The 18915-nt window shown below is 37.7% G+C and overlaps 1 protein-coding gene across 2 annotated transcripts in view; it reads right to left on the minus strand.

The window, feature by feature from the left end:
• The window catches only part of asic2 (acid-sensing (proton-gated) ion channel 2), a 448191-nt gene that overhangs the window by 40689 nt on the left and 388587 nt on the right, over positions 1-18915 (minus strand). For both annotated transcript variants that reach the window (XM_067375601.1, XM_067375593.1), the window contains exon 2: positions 13305-13455. In XM_067375601.1, the coding sequence (XP_067231702.1) occupies positions 13305-13455 (151 nt within the window). The remainder of the gene's footprint in view (positions 1-13304; positions 13456-18915) is intronic.

The following is an 18915-nucleotide window of genomic DNA, read 5'->3' on the forward strand; positions in this document are numbered from 1 at the left end:
ATAGTGTGTGTATGTGCGAGTATGTGGTTGATAGTGTGTGTATGTGCGAGTATGTGGTTGATAGTGTGTGTATGTGCGAGTATGTGGTTGATAGTGTGTGTATGTGCGAGTATGTGGTTGATAGTGTGTGTATGTGCGAGTATGTGGTTGATAGTGTGTGTATGTGCGAGTATGTGGTTGATAGTGTGTGTATGTGCGAGTATGTGGTTGATAGTGTGTGTATGTGCGAGTATGTGGTTGATAGTGTGTGTATGTGCGAGTATGTGGTTGATAGTGTGTGTATGTGCGAGTATGTGGTTGATAGTGTGTGTATGTGCGAGTATGTGGTTGATAGTGTGAGTATGTGCGAGTATGTGGTTGATAGTGTGTGTATGTGCGAGTATGTGGTTGATAGTGTGTGTATGTGCGAGTATGTGGTTGATAGTGTGTGTATGTGCGAGTATGTGGTTGATAGTGTGTGTATGTGCGAGTATGTGGTTGATAGTGTGTGTATGTGCGAGTATGTGGTTGATAGTGTGTGTATGTGCGAGTATGTGGTTGATAGTGTGTGTATGTGCGAGTATGTGGTTGATAGTGTGTGTATGTGCGAGTATGTGGTTGATAGTGTGTGTATGTGCGAGTATGTGGTTGATAGTGTGTGTATGTGCGAGTATGTGGTTGATAGTGTGTGTATGTGCGAGTATGTGGTTGATAGTGTGTGTATGTGCGAGTATGTGGTTGATAGTGTGTGTATGTGCGAGTATGTGGTTGATAGTGTGTGTATGTGCGAGTATGTGGTTGATAGTGTGTGTATGTGCGAGTATGTGGTTGATAGTGTGTGTATGTGCGAGTATGTGGTTGATAGTGTGTGTATGTGCGAGTATGTGGTTGATAGTGTGTGTATGTGCGAGTATGTGGTTGATAGTGTGTGTATGTGCGAGTATGTGGTTGATAGTGTGTGTATGTGCGAGTATGTGGTTGATAGTGTGTGTATGTGCGAGTATGTGGTTGATAGTGTGTGTATGTGCGAGTATGTGGTTGATAGTGTGTGTATGTGCGAGTATGTGGTTGATAGTGTGTGTATGTGCGAGTATGTGGTTGATAGTGTGTGTATGTGCGAGTATGTGGTTGATAGTGTGTGTATGTGCGAGTATGTGGTTGATAGTGTGTGTATGTGCGAGTATGTGGTTGATAGTGTGTGTATGTGCGAGTATGTGGTTGATAGTGTGTGTATGTGCGAGTATGTGGTTGATAGTGTGTGTATGTGCGAGTATGTGGTTGATAGTGTGTGTATGTGCGAGTATGTGGTTGATAGTGTGTGTATGTGCGAGTATGTGGTTGATAGTGTGTGTATGTGCGAGTATGTGGTTGATAGTGTGTGTATGTGCGAGTATGTGGTTGACAGTGTGTGTATGTGCGAGTATGTGGTTGACAGTGTGTGTATGTGCGAGTATGTGGTTGATAGTGTGTGTATGTGCGAGTATGTGGTTGATAGTGTGTGTATGTGCGAGTATGTGGTTGATAGTGTGTGTATGTGCGAGTATGTGGTTGATAGTGTGTGTATGTGCGAGTATGTGGTTGATAGTGTGTGTATGTGCGAGTATGTGGTTGATAGTGTGTGTATGTGCGAGTATGTGGTTGATAGTGTGTGTATGTGCGAGTATGTGGTTGATAGTGTGTGTATGTGCGAGTATGTGGTTGATAGTGTGTGTATGTGCGAGTATGTGGTTGATAGTGTGTGTATGTGCGAGTATGTGGTTGATAGTGTGTGTATGTGCGAGTATGTGGTTGATAGTGTGTGTATGTGCGAGTATGTGGTTGATAGTGTGTGTATGTGCGAGTATGTGGTTGATAGTGTGTGTATGTGCGAGTATGTGGTTGATAGTGTGTGTATGTGCGAGTATGTGGTTGATAGTGTGTGTATGTGCGAGTATGTGGTTGATAGTGTGTGTATGTGCGAGTATGTGGTTGATAGTGTGTGTATGTGCGAGTATGTGGTTGATAGTGTGTGTATGTGCGAGTATGTGGTTGATAGTGTGTGTATGTGCGAGTATGTGGTTGATAGTGTGTGTATGTGCGAGTATGTGGTTGATAGTGTGTGTATGTGCGAGTATGTGGTTGATAGTGTGTGTATGTGCGAGTATGTGGTTGATAGTGTGTGTATGTGCGAGTATGTGGTTGATAGTGTGTGTATGTGCGAGTATGTGGTTGATAGTGTGTGTATGTGCGAGTATGTGGTTGATAGTGTGTGTATGTGCGAGTATGTGGTTGATAGTGTGTGTATGTGCGAGTATGTGGTTGATAGTGTGTGTATGTGCGAGTATGTGGTTGATAGTGTGTGTATGTGCGAGTATGTGGTTGATAGTGTGTGTATGTGCGAGTATGTGGTTGATAGTGTGTGTATGTGCGAGTATGTGGTTGATAGTGTGTGTATGTGCGAGTATGTGGTTGATAGTGTGTGTATGTGCGAGTATGTGGTTGATAGTGTGTGTATGTGCGAGTATGTGGTTGATAGTGTGTGTATGTGCGAGTATGTGGTTGATAGTGTGTGTATGTGCGAGTATGTGGTTGATAGTGTGTGTATGTGCGAGTATGTGGTTGATAGTGTGTGTATGTGCGAGTATGTGGTTGATAGTGTGTGTATGTGCGAGTATGTGGTTGATAGTGTGTGTATGTGCGAGTATGTGGTTGATAGTGTGTGTATGTGCGAGTATGTGGTTGATAGTGTGTGTATGTGCGAGTATGTGGTTGATAGTGTGTGTATGTGCGAGTATGTGGTTGATAGTGTGTGTATGTGCGAGTATGTGGTTGATAGTGTGTGTATGTGCGAGTATGTGGTTGATAGTGTGTGTATGTGCGAGTATGTGGTTGATAGTGTGTGTATGTGCGAGTATGTGGTTGATAGTGTGTGTATGTGCGAGTATGTGGTTGATAGTGTGTGTATGTGCGAGTATGTGGTTGATAGTGTGTGTATGTGCGAGTATGTGGTTGATAGTGTGTGTATGTGCGAGTATGTGGTTGATAGTGTGTGTATGTGCGAGTATGTGGTTGATAGTGTGTGTATGTGCGAGTATGTGGTTGATAGTGTGTGTATGTGCGAGTATGTGGTTGATAGTGTGTGTATGTGCGAGTATGTGGTTGATAGTGTGTGTATGTGCGAGTATGTGGTTGATAGTGTGTGTATGTGCGAGTATGTGGTTGATAGTGTGTGTATGTGCGAGTATGTGGTTGATAGTGTGTGTATGTGCGAGTATGTGGTTGATAGTGTGTGTATGTGCGAGTATGTGGTTGATAGTGTGTGTATGTGCGAGTATGTGGTTGATAGTGTGTGTATGTGCGAGTATGTGGTTGATAGTGTGTGTATGTGCGAGTATGTGGTTGATAGTGTGTGTATGTGCGAGTATGTGGTTGATAGTGTGTGTATGTGCGAGTATGTGGTTGATAGTGTGTGTATGTGCGAGTATGTGGTTGATAGTGTGTGTATGTGCGAGTATGTGGTTGATAGTGTGTGTATGTGCGAGTATGTGGTTGATAGTGTGTGTATGTGCGAGTATGTGGTTGATAGTGTGTGTATGTGCGAGTATGTGGTTGATAGTGTGTGTATGTGCGAGTATGTGGTTGATAGTGTGTGTATGTGCGAGTATGTGGTTGACAGTGTGTGTATGTGCGAGTATGTGGTTGATAGTGTGTGTATGTGCGAGTATGTGGTTGATAGTGTGTGTATGTGCGAGTATGTGGTTGATAGTGTGTGTATGTGCGAGTATGTGGTTGATAGTGTGTGTATGTGCGAGTATGTGGTTGATAGTGTGTGTATGTGCGAGTATGTGGTTGATAGTGTGTGTATGTGCGAGTATGTGGTTGATAGTGTGTGTATGTGCGAGTATGTGGTTGATAGTGTGTGTATGTGCGAGTATGTGGTTGATAGTGTGTGTATGTGCGAGTATGTGGTTGATAGTGTGTGTATGTGCGAGTATGTGGTTGATAGTGTGTGTATGTGCGAGTATGTGGTTGATAGTGTGTGTATGTGCGAGTATGTGGTTGATAGTGTGTGTATGTGCGAGTATGTGGTTGATAGTGTGTGTATGTGCGAGTATGTGGTTGATAGTGTGTGTATGTGCGAGTATGTGGTTGATAGTGTGTGTATGTGCGAGTATGTGGTTGATAGTGTGTGTATGTGCGAGTATGTGGTTGATAGTGTGTGTATGTGCGAGTATGTGGTTGATAGTGTGTGTATGTGCGAGTATGTGGTTGATAGTGTGTGTATGTGCGAGTATGTGGTTGATAGTGTGTGTATGTGCGAGTATGTGGTTGATAGTGTGTGTATGTGCGAGTATGTGGTTGATAGTGTGTGTATGTGCGAGTATGTGGTTGATAGTGTGTGTATGTGCGAGTATGTGGTTGATAGTGTGTGTATGTGCGAGTATGTGGTTGATAGTGTGTGTATGTGCGAGTATGTGGTTGATAGTGTGTGTATGTGCGAGTATGTGGTTGACAGTGTGTGTATGTGCGAGTATGTGGTTGATAGTGTGTGTATGTGCGAGTATGTGGTTGATAGTGTGTGTATGTGCGAGTATGTGGTTGATAGTGTGTGTATGTGCGAGTATGTGGTTGATAGGGTGTCCTGGGTGAACACACACAGACATTCCCATCACTGTTAAAGGATTAGTTCACTTTCAAATGAAAATTAACCCAAGCTTTACTCACCCTCAAGCCATATAAATGACTTTCTTCCTTCTGATGAACACAATAAGAGATATTTTAATAAATATCCTCCTGATGCGTCCAAGCTTTATAATGCAGTGAACAGGGGTCACGAGTATAAGCTGAAGAAAGTGCTTCCATCCACATCCATCCATCATAAACATACACCACACGTCTCCGGGGGGTTAATAAAGGCTTTCTGAAGCGAAGCAATGTGTTTGTGTATAAAAAATATCTATATTTAACAAGTTATGAAGTAAAATATCTAGCTTCTGCCAGACCGCCTTCCACATTCAAATTACGAAGAAAGTGTAAACTGCCGTCGCGTCAGTTACACTTTTTCCGTAAGTTGAATAGGGAAGGTGTAGGACGTAGCATAAGCTTTTGAACTGCAAGAGTTTTGCACTTTCTTTGTACGTTGAATACGGAAGGCGGTATATGAATATGGAAACACTTCAGCTCATACTCATGACCCCTGTTCGTTGCCATTATAAAGCTCGGATGCATCAGGATATTAAAATATCTCACATTGTGTTCATCAGAAAGAAGAAAGTCATATACACCTAGGATGTCTTGAGGGTGAGTAAAGCTTGGGCTAATTTTCATTTGAAAGTGAACTAATCCTTTAAGAACTGAAACTCAAAAATTGTTTGCAAAACTGTGTAAATTCAAAAGTTTGTTGCTCCTTAACTTGCACTAAAACGTGATTTATACCATCGAAGTAGCCTGTGTAATATTAATAAAACTGCTCACCTTTGGTGATACAAGCTCAAAATAATAATCTGTTGATGTTTTCTATATAGTGTCCTGACTTGGTGCAATGATGGATATTGAAATCTTGTTATTTATTTTTCATTTTAAACTGTATAGATGATTATTTGGTGGTAATGCAATATTTGTAAACACAATTATGTATGTCAGGCCATAAATCTCCAAAAACTATGCATGTGTGCTTGTTTTGGTGTTGCCACCCCTTTGCCACATTATAAATAATTTTCTAGATCCGCCCTGCATGTGAGCGTGCGACGATAGACATGAGAATCAAAGCCAAACAAATGTTTGGCTCCACCATCTTCTGGAAAGTGGGGTGGGGAGCAGCAGCTCATTTGCATTTAAAGATACATACTCAAAAACAGCATGTTTTTCCTTCCACTTAAAAATGTATATTTACAACATGGAATAATTAATGATCTGTGGGGTATTTTGAGCTAAAACTTCACAGACACATTCTGTATATCTCACATATCTTATATTACATCTTGTAAAAAGGGGCATAATAGGTCCCATTTAAATACACAATGATAATTAACTCAAAGACTAACAGGTGTGATCATTAAAGGTGCTAAAGAGGTTCTTTTTGTCGACTGAGTTTTTGAAATGAGCGCATGGGTAAGAACAACCCCCCTCCTTCACAGCCAATTTTTGAGGGAACGCCTCCCAAAACTCGTGCACGAGTATCAGAACACGAGTGTTTACTACCGGCATTCACTGTGTTATTAGCTGGGCACACATTTAACGACTAGCTAAAACATTCTGACTATGCTGAAAATAACGCAATTGTTTCCTGCTCCTGAAGCAGATTTATATACTTTCACATGGAATTTGAACACCGACTGTAATAGCAGACTGAACGCAACTGGCTCTGACTGGACGCGTTTGATCGCGTAAACGATTGGCTGATGTTTTTAAGGCCCTATCTCGTGCACAGATGATGTATATTAACATTATTCCTTTCAGTGCACCTAATAAATAGTCTTTTATCAGTTAGTAAAGACAGTTTCAAGTAATATTGCAAAAATGTATAAAACAAAACATCCTCTTTAGCACCTTTAAATGAGTATCCATGGCAACTAATGGGAACAAAGGAACACAGAAAACAGAAAAACTAATTTATAAAGTTTAATTTAAACTAATTTATTTATTTTATTGTGTGTGAGATAAATCAGTAAGATAAACCAAAGATGAATCTGTCTTCAGATATATGCCTTTAGCAGACAGATGAGAAGAACTCAAAACCATGCTGATGCTTTTGAAGTCTGTCACTTTTGCATCTTTTCTCTTCCACCTGACACTTAAGGTATTACAGATGAAAGACAGGTCATTATGAGGGGATGATGGAGAATGAGGTGGAGAGGGAGAGAGAGAGAGAGAGAGAAGGAAAGTCAATAACACCTATTTGGAGAGTCTCATCTTCATCCTCAAATTGAGTGATCTATGACACATCAGCCTTATGTTTTTCAGTTGTATAGACTCGTCTGATTTTTCCTTTGCTTCTTCTAACAAGACACATGAAGTGTTATCATTTTGTTCCCTGCTGCTATATTGCAGTGATCAATATATTTGCACATGACCAAACAACTGTTGGTTAAAAATGACTATTGACTCCAATTTGGGCTCCTCGGCTCAATAATTAAACAAGCTGGTTTAATTAAAGTTTCGAAACGGAAAGAAATCAATCAAATATTTGCCATGTGAAATGTAATATCTTTACAGATTGAGGCTGTTGATTCCAGACTTAGTGATCACCCGCCAAAACCTGCCGGCGCTTCCACAGCTACAAAGTGGAAAAACAACACATGCTGAGCAGAATGCATAAATATTCGCCTTTGATCAGGAATCAAGATGAGAGTGCAGGCATGAAGGACAGAAAGAGAGTGTGAAGAGAGATTTAGTGGTCTCCTCCTAAACTCTGTTCACAAGACCAACTATATATTACATACTGTTGTACACACACACACACATCAGGGTTGTGCAAAGTTCAGAATTTTGAATGGGTTTCTTTTCAGTTTATGAGTTTGAATTTGAGTCAATTTGATTCCCACAAGATGTTTAATTTGGAATGTGAAAAGGAATGTACTGAATTTAAATTCAAAGAAATGCAACACAGTTGTACATAAACATATTTTCTGTCGATCATAATTAACTGCATTTAGAATACTTTTATAATGCATTATATATAAAGGTTTTAAGTAAAGTGTTACCGGAATTTCATTACTTTAAAGTGTTTTACATCAAAACATAACTGATTGCATCATTAATTACTAATTATGCATATTTATTCCTTGATATATAGAACATGTTGACTCAACTTTCTCTGAACTAAGCTCAATTATGTCAAATTAACATAGCCATCAAAGCAAAATTTTCCACAAATGTTTCTTTGGAGCACCACAAAATGTGTACCACATTTTTTTTTCAGGTCACTTTATATATTATGTGTTGACAATCAAAATTTTAACATATTGAATATTTAATTGATGGAGTAAATAAGAGTATTCTGGGACATAAAAGTGATAAAATGGAGGTTCATTTAAGTATAATGAAATGTATAAAAGTAATACCAAATTCTTACAGGTGGCATTTTAAGCATTGACTATTATTATCATCTCGTTCTGGAAATATCCGATGTTTGGAGTATGATGACATGTTTATGGGGAAAATCAGAGAGAAATTAAATTATTATTATTATTATTATTATAGCCTATTAAAACGTACATTTACAGCAGATATTAGATTTTCTTTAAATTATATTTTAACTTTACTAATTAAATTCACATTTGAATTATAATGACATTTGCATTCACAAATCACTTCTAAACAGTGCACAAACCTGACACACACAAACAAACCCAAACCCTGGCTATAAAAGATTCAAGGGTGATGACAGAGGGTGATGCCGAGCATAAAAAAGAATTCACATAAAAGATAGAAACATGGAGACAAACATGAAAAGCTCTTTTGATAAAGCTGGAACATTTCAGGGCACTGTGCTCTCTGAATCAAAAGCATCATCACAGAAAAACAAGAGCATCCAGATGTGCAGGTAATTAAACCATTTATACTATGGTCTACAGTATCTGAATACCGTATGCATATACAATGATTCACACATGCAAGGTCTCTCTCTTTCTCTCAATTCATTGAAATAAATGCAATCTTACAGTGCTCCCTTTTTTACTTCAGATTTGTATATTTAACAACCCTAAAATAACTAATGAAATTTAACCAACTTACAGTGACTCATTTTTATCCATCCAGTGAAATTCTGCAAACATCAATAACAGCTTTAACTTGTCTAAGCCGGCAAGTGGCCATGGTATTAGGGAGATAATCTATGGCTAAGCATGTATTAAATGCTTCACGTTGGGTAGTTTTTTTTTTTTGCCTCCACATCGTGCATTATAACAGTTTCCTGTACACCTAGTCATGGACTATCCTTTACACATATTAAGAGAGATGAAGACATTTTTATCTTCCAGGAAAGATTAAGTACTTCAGAATCCAAGATTACTACAAGGAGAGATAATTAAAGTAATTTTTTTCACTATGAAGGCTCTAATTTAGAAGCATGACACAAACATGAAGAGGGAGGAGAAGTGAAATGAGAAAAGGGAATGCAAAATGTACTGAAACAAAAAAGCAATGTAGCAAACTTTTGACTGGATTTATGGTATTGCTGTGCTTCACCACTGCATCCAAAAAACAATATATACAAAAATATTCCTGTTCAAGCACACCGAATCTTGCTCTACATAATATACTGTTTATCTCCCCATTTCTTCTTTCAAAGTGAATACATTCTTCATCTCTCTGCATTCATCAGAGTTGGAAACCGGCAGACAGAATGACGGATTGGCCGCACATTTATTCAGTGAGGCTCAGGGATCTCTCTCCATGTCTTAAATTTGAAAAAGATGATGGCAAGTTTATCACTGGCTCTTTTTCTGCTTTAGACGTGTCATCTTCCTTGTGCATCGTGCCAACATTTTTCAGTGCGACGTAGCACATTTATAATATTACATATGCAACACTTCCTCTTCATCTCTTCCATTTTCAATTTCTCCATCTCTTTCCCTATGGCCCTCCAAAAACTTTGTTAGATAATGACTTTTTCATCATGAAAACGCAGGAAGTAAACAAGCTGGTGATCTTTTGACTTCTATCCCTCCCTTTCAATGGAAACAGGAAGAATCCCAGCTACTGTACAGAATTCCTCAAATATCTTTTATGCAGTGGTTCTCCTTTGAAACTAGAAAAAAAAAAAAGTTTGTTAAAGGATTAGTTCACTTTTAAGTTAAATTTTCCTGATAACTTACTCACCCCCATGTCATCCAAGATGTCCATGTCCTTCTTTATTCAGTCGAAAAGAAATTAAAGTTTTTGATGAAAACATTCCAGGATTTTTCTCCAAATAGTTCTCCATATAGTTATACTATTGAATTAGCATTGTATATGACAATTTAGTTCAAACTTTGACCTTTGGAGGGCAGTAATAGCAGTGTCTACAATGACGGAATTCAAATAGAGAAGACGAGAGCTAGTTCAAGATGAGCATTTATGGTTAAAATGTATAAAATTTTAATACAAAACTATTTTTTTTTTTTTTAGAAAATGAGTGATGGTTTCTCTAGATAAGACCCTTATTTCTCGTCTGGGATCGTGTAGAACAATTTGAAGCTGTGAAACTAATTTTGACCTTCAACTGTTTGGTGTCCATTGAAGTCCACTATATGGAAAAAAAATCCTGAAATGCTTTCATGAAAAACCTTCATTTCTTTTCGACTAAAAAAAAAAAGACATGAACATCTTGGATGACATGGGGCTGAGTAAATTATCAGGAACATTGTATTTAAAAGTGGACTAATCCTTTAAGAACCGCTGTGAAAAACATAAACTGCATTTTTGTGTTTCTTCTTTATGTCCAAAAAACACCTTATAACGAAAACACCTTTATTAAAAAAACAAACAAACAAACAAACAAAAAAAACAATGAAACTTGAAATTTTATTTTGTTGAATAATGAAAAGTTAAACTATCCATTACATAAATAACTTATTATTTTCTGTACAAAGAACATTTTGATTATAGACAATGACTTTTATCCAAATGTCCTAAAATAAATGAATGAATAAACAAATGAAAACTGCTTTTCTGGAGCAATATCAAAGGATAAGTTTATCCAAAAATAAACTTGCATTTACTGGATATATGGAACACAACAGGAGATGGATGTGGAATGAGAGGAAAGTAGCTCTCAAGCTCCAAAAAGCACATAAAAGAACCATAAAAGTGGTCCAAAAGAGGAATATTCAGAGTCTTCTGAAACCATATGATAGCTTTGTGTGAGGAACTGACTAAAACATTATAACACTGAACATCTTCATAAAATTCAAATCTGGTGCTCTAATGATAAGTGTGAGAATAAGGCAGCGTGTCCACCAAAGAGTTTTTTCCGAGCCTAGTGTATTTTTCCAATTGTTTTCAATGGGAATACCGCATTTTTAAAATGCCAGGAGCATAACAAGGCGCTGTGCGTCTATTTCACACTGAAGCGCTGAGAGCTCAGCGTTTTTTACCAGAGTTGAAGAATTTTCATCATTGGGTAAAACGCAGTGCTAATCACTGTCATTTTTCCAATCATCCAATCACAGAGGAGGAGGGGCAGGACAAATACAGCACCGACCAATCACCACATTCTGCTTGTACAATGTCAACAGATGACAACAACAATAATAACGGAACAAAATTATTTAAAACAAGAGCCAGCGAGAATACTTTACATGTATCGACATCCGTATAATAGCAAGCAAAGCCTCTTAAATGAAAACCCCCCCCGCTGTACTCTCAAGGGCACACACACTCAAAATAATAACTCTTTGAACGAACATAAAAAAATCATGGAAAGGATTTCCACATGATTAAGTTGCTTTATTTCAGCATTATGCAATTCTGTTATTCCAATTGAATGTACTTACGTTGGGTCAACTTAATTTATTAAGGTTGATTCAACTTATTTACTATGGTTGGGCACAGCTCAATTTAATAGTGTCAGCCCAAATTTGCAATGTTTTGGAAAACAAATAAAAAACAATAAATAAAAAATAAATAAAAAATAAATTGTTTTTATAGACATTGATTTTTACAATTAATTCTTCGTTTAATTTTGTGATTTTCACTTTTGTGATGTTTGGTGTTAGAAATCTAGATGTGATACTGGATTCATCCTAAATTGCCTTAATCAAAAACATTGTAAAGCCCTAAATTGATCATAAGTCCATTGGTGGCAATGGTTTTACAATCAACATAGGCTTACAATGCTTTTGGGAAATGCAGCCCAGAGCACTAACAAAGTGATTACTTTCTTAATAAAGTAATTTGAAAGTTTGTTAGCAGGTCCTCAAGTGCAACAATTCACCACAATGGTAACCCTAAAACTATTAATTAACATAAACTTTTAAATACCAACACAATAGAACAGTAAACATTAAAAAAGTCTTTCCATTTTCTCATCTTCCTAAAAACTGCTTAAAATAACACTTTATTTCAACATTTACACTCCTAGTTCAGCCCCTTTGCAAAGCATGATGGGAAGTAAAAATCCTGTTTGATTGAGTCCTGGTTGGGTTTACTCGATTGAAACATGTTATTCCAATATGAAAACATCAAGTTAAGTCAAAGAGTAATCGTTTCAAGTCAATTTAACATGAATCAATCACATTTAAACCAGAAACCTGATACAATGGTGTTGAATCAAAATTAATTGTTTAAATAAACTGAACAGCATCAAAAAATCATTTTTTGTAGTGCAGCTAGGCATTTTCAGCTGGCTAAAAACGCTTTGGTGGACACTCGGCCTAAGAGCAGTGGAGTGCAGTGAGCACATTGGACACCATATAAGGAGAAAAGAGGAGGAGCAAACAAAAATATGCACACACTTCACTGGTTCTTGTGTACATCATCAATGTGGCAAATTTGAATTTGAGGAAGAGAACGAGAATTCAATATACTGTATCATTTATGGACTCTGCCCAAATAGCTGATCTGACAACAGATGCGTAAAATAGGCCATAGATCAGATCTACAGAATATAGGAATTGTAGAAGATATATCTGGCTATTGCCCATATCCTTCACAGTTATGTGAATAAAAAGCAAATCTAAAAGATTTACATATCAGCCCTGAAGCAGCGATAAAGCCGTGGTACAATTTGTGCCATTGCTTTAAAGGCCACTCTTTCAAAACAGCTGATGAAATGTATAGTCATTACGCTCTGATTCGTTTTGTTCATTGTTGGAAAAAGTATGTCGATATTTCTCGGAATAAATTAGAATTCAGCTTCAGCTAAACTTGTAACCTTTCAAATGCTAATGAATCTTTTGCTGGGAATTCTCAATGCCGCTCTCTTAATCCTTAAAGGCTTTCATCTCCTTTGAAATATCGTACACACTACGAGGGAAGCTGTGCTTTGCTTGGGTTTCACAATGCTAATCAAAAAAAGTGAAGTTTTTTGTGTACTACTGTTCTGAGAAGTGTAGATGCATCAGATCAGTTCAACAGGATGCAAGAACCTCTATTTGATAATGAATCCCACTGGATTTGTCTACACCATTACAGCATCACAGCTGTTCTTCAAGGTGTGTGTCTCTGGCAAATATTCACTGTGTCCCTGGGGATGGCATCACACTGAAAGCGCTGACAAAACCTTGTCCTAATCAGACACCTGTAAGACAATCTGAGTTTCTCCTGCGAATGAGGAGAGATGTTTAGCAAGGGAGAGCTCCGGGAAAGCTCAAGTGTACATAGTGTGATCAGGGATGACTGTGTTTGTGTGTATGTGTGTGTACCTGTTTCTCCCCACACAGGAAGGTATTCATCTTGCTGGATGTCCAACATGATTTCCAGGCCATTGCCTGTGCCTCCTTTCATTGTGGTCCTCAAAGTCTTCCCCTCTTCGGCAGCGTTAAACATGTAACACTTCCCATAGCGTGTAAACACCTGAAAAGAGGGAGAGTGAGAAAAAAAGATTTAATTTGATTTCATGCTGTTGATCTGTGTATAAATTCCATGAAATGTATTTACTCTAAATACACTATATAAATGCGGGCAGATTTGGCCAGAGAGTATAAAGATTTAATGTGAAGCTTGTATATTTCTTAAACTTTCATTCATAATTTAGTATAAAAATGTGTATATATTGAGCTGTAAAGCTGTCTGAATCATCCTCCTGAGATGGGAATATTCTCTAGGGGGATGAACTTCTGGTTATAAGACATTGATATAATTCCTGTGGGTGGAGTTTGCAGAATGGATGCAGCTCCACATCAACAGTGGTTTACATATCAGATGCAATATTCATTTCCTGTCCCTCATGTGCCCTCCTGGTATTCCTTGCAGAGATACCAAACAAAACTAAGTGGATTTACTTTTTTAACTGGTCATGAAGAGACTTTAAATATTACAGATAGCTATAATTAATATATTGGTTAGTAATTATAAAGGTTTGAGACTGTGTTCAATTAATTTTTTGTTTTTGTAGCCAAGACTGTAATTTTGAAGTGTTTAGTTTTGAAAAGGTTTGCATATTGAAACATTTTTTTGTTTTTTTGCAGTGCTGCAAATTAAAGGCTTCAATTTTCATATGCCACATAGACTGCCATTAGTATTGTATGTAGCATAATGCGATTCCCTGTGGTAAATGGCAGCATGCCACAGATGCAGTACAAAGAAATTAGTGTAACACTTTACAATAAGGTCTCATTTATTAACATTAGTTAATGCATTAACTAACATGAACTAACAATGAGCAATACATTTGCTACAGTATTTATGAATCTTTCTTAAAGGGATAGTCCACCCAAAAATGAAATTTATGTAATTAATTTCTCACCCCAATTACTCACCCTAAACACAAATTAAGATATTTTTGATGAAATCTGATGGCTCAGTAAGGCCTGCATGACCAGCAATAACACTCTCTTTTCCAATGCCCAGAAAGCTACTAAAAACATATTTAAAACAGTTCATGTGACTACAGTGGTTCAACCTTAAGGTTATGAAGCGACTAGAGTACTTTTTTTGCTCCAAAAATAACCAAATAGCAACTTTATTCAACAATATAGTGATGGGCGATTTCAAAACACTGCTTCATGAAGCTTCAAAGCTTTACGAATCTTTTGTTTCGAATCAGTGGTTTGGAACGACATGAGAGTGAGCAATTAATGAAAGAATTTTCATTTTTGGCTTTAATGTTAGTTAATAAAAATCCAGTTGTTCATTGTTTGTTCATGTTAATTTACAGAGCATTAACTAATGTCAACAAATACAACATTTGAGATTAATAATGTGTTAGTAAATGTGAAATTAACATTAACTAAGATTAATAAATGTAGAATTATTGTTAATTCTTAGATCATGTTAACTATAGTATTTATAACATGATTAAGTATTTATAATGTTAACTAATGCAACCTTATTGCAAAGTGTTATTGAAATGAGTTTTTTTGACACACAAAGGAAGACATTTTGAAGACTGTGCTGGCTACTCTTTTTCATGTAGTTAAAATGAATGGGTAGCTTTCATACTTTCAAAAGGATGCAAATGCCCCATAAAAGTATTATACAAGTGGTCCAGGCAACTACATTCTTCTGAAGTCATGTGATGATAGCTTTGTGTGAGGGACAGGCTGAAATTTAAGTCATTATTGATTAATAATCTCCCCTTCCAGTCAAGAACCAAATGAGACTGACTCATAGCAAATAATGAATCATTCAGAATGGCTTTGATTTACTGGAAAGATCAGATTCAAAAGATAAAATTCACAAACTTCAAAAACATACACTATATTGCCAAAAGTTTTGGGACGTCTGCCTTTACGTGCACATTAACTTTAATGACATCCCATTCTTAATCCATAGGGTTTAATATGGAGTTGGTCCACCCTTTGCAGCTATAACAGCTTCAACTCTTCTGGGAAGGCTTTCCACAAGGTTTAGGAGTGTGTTTATGGGAATTTTTGACCATTCTTCTAGAAGTGCATTTGTGAGGTCAGGCACTGATGAAGGCCTGGCTCACAGTCTCCTCTCTAATTCATCCCAAAGGTGTTCTGTCGGGTTGAGGTCAGGACTCTGTGCAGGCCAGTCAAGTTCCTCCATACCAAACTCGCTCATCCATGTCTTTATGGACCTTGCTTTGTGCACTGGTTCGCAGTCATGTTGGAACAGGAAGGGGCCATCCCCAAACTTTTCCCACAAATTTAGGAGCATGAAAATGTCCAAAATGTCTTGGTATGCTGAAGCACTAAGAGTTCCTTTCACTGGAACTAAGGGGCCAAGCCCAACCCCTGAAAATCAACCCCACACCAGAATCAGTGTAAAGTTTACACTTGGCACAATGCAGTCAGGCAAGTACCGTTCTACTGGCAACCGCCAAACCCAGACTCGTCCATCGGATTTCCAGACAGAGAAGAGTGATTCGTCACTCCAGAGAACATGTCTCCACTGCTCTAGAGTCCAGTGGCGGTGTGCTTTACACCACTGCATCCGACGCTTTGCATTGCACTTGGTGATGTAAGGCTTGGATGCAGCTGTTCGGCCATGGAAACCCATTCCATGAAGCTCTCTACACACTGTTCTTGAGCTAATCTGAAGGCCACACAAAGTTTGGAGGTCTGTAGATATTGACTCTGCAGAAAGTTGGTGACTTCTGCGCTCTGTGTGCCTCGGCATGCTCTGACCCCGCTCTGTGATTTTACGTGGCCTACCACTTCGTGGCTGAGTTGCTGTTGTTCCCAACTGCTTCCAATTTACTACCACTAACAGTTGACCATGGAATATTTAGTAGTGAGGAAATTTCACGAATGGACTTATTGCACAGGTCACAACCTATCACGGTCCCACACTTGAATTCACTGAGCTCCTTAGAGCGACCCATTCTTTCACAAATGTTTGTAGAAGCAGTCTGCATGCCTAGGTGCTTGATTTTATACACCTGTGACCATGGAAGTGATTGGAAAGCCTGAATTCAATGATTTGGAGGGGTGTCCCAATACTTTTGGCAATATAGTGTACTTCTTTCATGGCCTCGCATGAATGTGTAAAAGGAGAGTTAGGGTAGGTGTGTGTGTATATATATATATATATATATATATATATATATATATATATATATATATATATATATATATATATATATATATATATATATATATATATATATATATATATATATATATATATACATGTGTGTGTAGAAAATAGGTGTATATATATGAAGAAAATCAGCTAAAATTCTACTCTATTGAAAGACTTTTACTCACACAAAGCTGTCATATGGCTTCAGAAGACTAGATTATTGTGTAGAAGTCATGTGGACTTCTTTCATACTGCTTTAATGCTGCCTTTTAGTCCTTTTGGAAGCTTGAAAGCTTTAGTCCCTATGCATTATAATAGCACAGAAAAGATCGACCAGTACATTATCCTTTTGTGTTCTGCAGAAGAAAGAAATTTTGGAGGTTTGAAAGGACATTGTGATTTTTTTAGATGAACCAACCCTTTAACTCTTTGATGGAATTTTCCGTCATTTATGAGACAACGCTTCCCCGCTATTGACAGCATTTTCCCAGCACTGAATCTCCGGATGAAAACACAGGGGAAAACGGAGCAGAAACAATCGATAAAAGAATTGCTTATACACGTTGTAGTCTTTTCTCTGCTTTTTGTTCAATATATCTATATTGTCTGTTTGTTTAAAAGCAGAGGGTCTGTTCTTTTGATATATTGCATGTTCAGATATTCATACAACAAAATATTCTGGGGGCCTTGAAATTTTTGTGAAAATTATCAAAAATGCTGGCTATAATCGCTGTTCATCAGACTAACAGACATATGTGAAATGGAGTTTCAGACTTGTTTGTTTGAGGAACATTAGAACATTAGAAGTGTGCAGCATCTTTATCTTAAGATATGCCTTCTGGCTCACTAGATTATTAGAGAAAATACTGTGAGCCTGTGAGAACTAGATAACATCTGATTCCAGGATGCAAAGTGAATCTCGCCGTCACCCTTCAGAGCCCTTCCACATTATAGCCCTCAAGGAAAGAGTGATAGAACAACCCCAATGTTCCCCATTCAGCAGACATGGGGGAGAAAAAATGGAGGGCTGGGTGCATTTATATTCATTTGCCAATGAAGGATTTTTACACAGCAGACTGAGCAGAGACAAATACAGCCATGTCAGAGCAATGAGGTGCAAAGAGACCACCACCTTTACAAAACCCAACAATTATATCCCTTTCTTTCTTTCTTTCTGATTTTAGCTAAAATTTGTCATTATTTTGATTGAGAGATGATATAATTAAGGATAGAGATGGTCTATCAGAGCTGCATTTAACTGACTGAAAAACAATCCCTCAAATATAAGTGTGAAGCTGTTTTGGGAAAGCTGCTTTGAAACCGTATCTTGCCAAAGACATTGATGTGGAGAATGCTGCCCACCTGATCTGAGATCTGCAAAAGAGCCACTTCTATCTAGTGTAGGAGCTTGATGGATGGATGAATGATTGAGAAGGTTTCTCTTTACAGCATGTCTGTACACACACACAGAGACATTCAAGATAAATCACCATAGCCTGCAGCTGCCAGACCACAGCCCACAAAATCGACATGAATATTCAGTCTCATCCTTCATGCCTGAGCTAGCGCTAGCAGAGATCACCCTTCAGAGATAAAGAGAGAGAGAGAGAGTTAAGACTGAGGGAAATGAATGCTTAAAACACAGTAGGCCATATAGTCCTCATTTCCTGCACTGACTGACAGCTTCGGTTCTTTTCTTGCTCTCTGTTACAAATTCAATTTAATTTTAACTGACAAGACAAACAGCAGCAAGGATTTCCGCTTAAGACTGCTTGCAGCTTATTAAATAGGGATATAGCACCAGCAACTTAAAGCTGTCTTTCCTCATAAAACCAAAGACATCTCTTTGGAACCAGACCATCCCTTTAGGATTTAACATACAGCTTTGACAATGAGCTAATAATGAAACAATTTAATCCAAATAACTAAAACCACCTTAACAAAAGCCCCAATTTGAAGGTGCCTACTAATCGCTGTCTTGCAAAATGAGGTTTTAGCAGGATTTAGCAGAAGCTAACCAAGTACTTAGCATCTACTAAAAATTTCTCACAGAATACTGAGATATAAAGCACACAATAAACATCACCTTTTAAAATAGTCAATAAGTCATTATGACTGCCGTTGTTTGGAATAAAGGTGTACTGTCATTACCACTTAGCGACTAGCGTTTTAACATTCAGAATCATTGTAAACATGCCAATAGTCATTTGCTATTATTGACCAAGGATGTCTCTCTAAACTAAAAGAAAACAGAAAAACATTTGTGAAGGCTTAAGAGGTTAGCACACACATTAAATACTTTCTTAATAGCCTTAAAAACCATTA

Source organism: Chanodichthys erythropterus, chromosome 3, assembly GCF_024489055.1.
Source record: "Chanodichthys erythropterus isolate Z2021 chromosome 3, ASM2448905v1, whole genome shotgun sequence".
NCBI classification, from domain to species: domain Eukaryota; kingdom Metazoa; phylum Chordata; class Actinopteri; order Cypriniformes; family Xenocyprididae; genus Chanodichthys; species Chanodichthys erythropterus.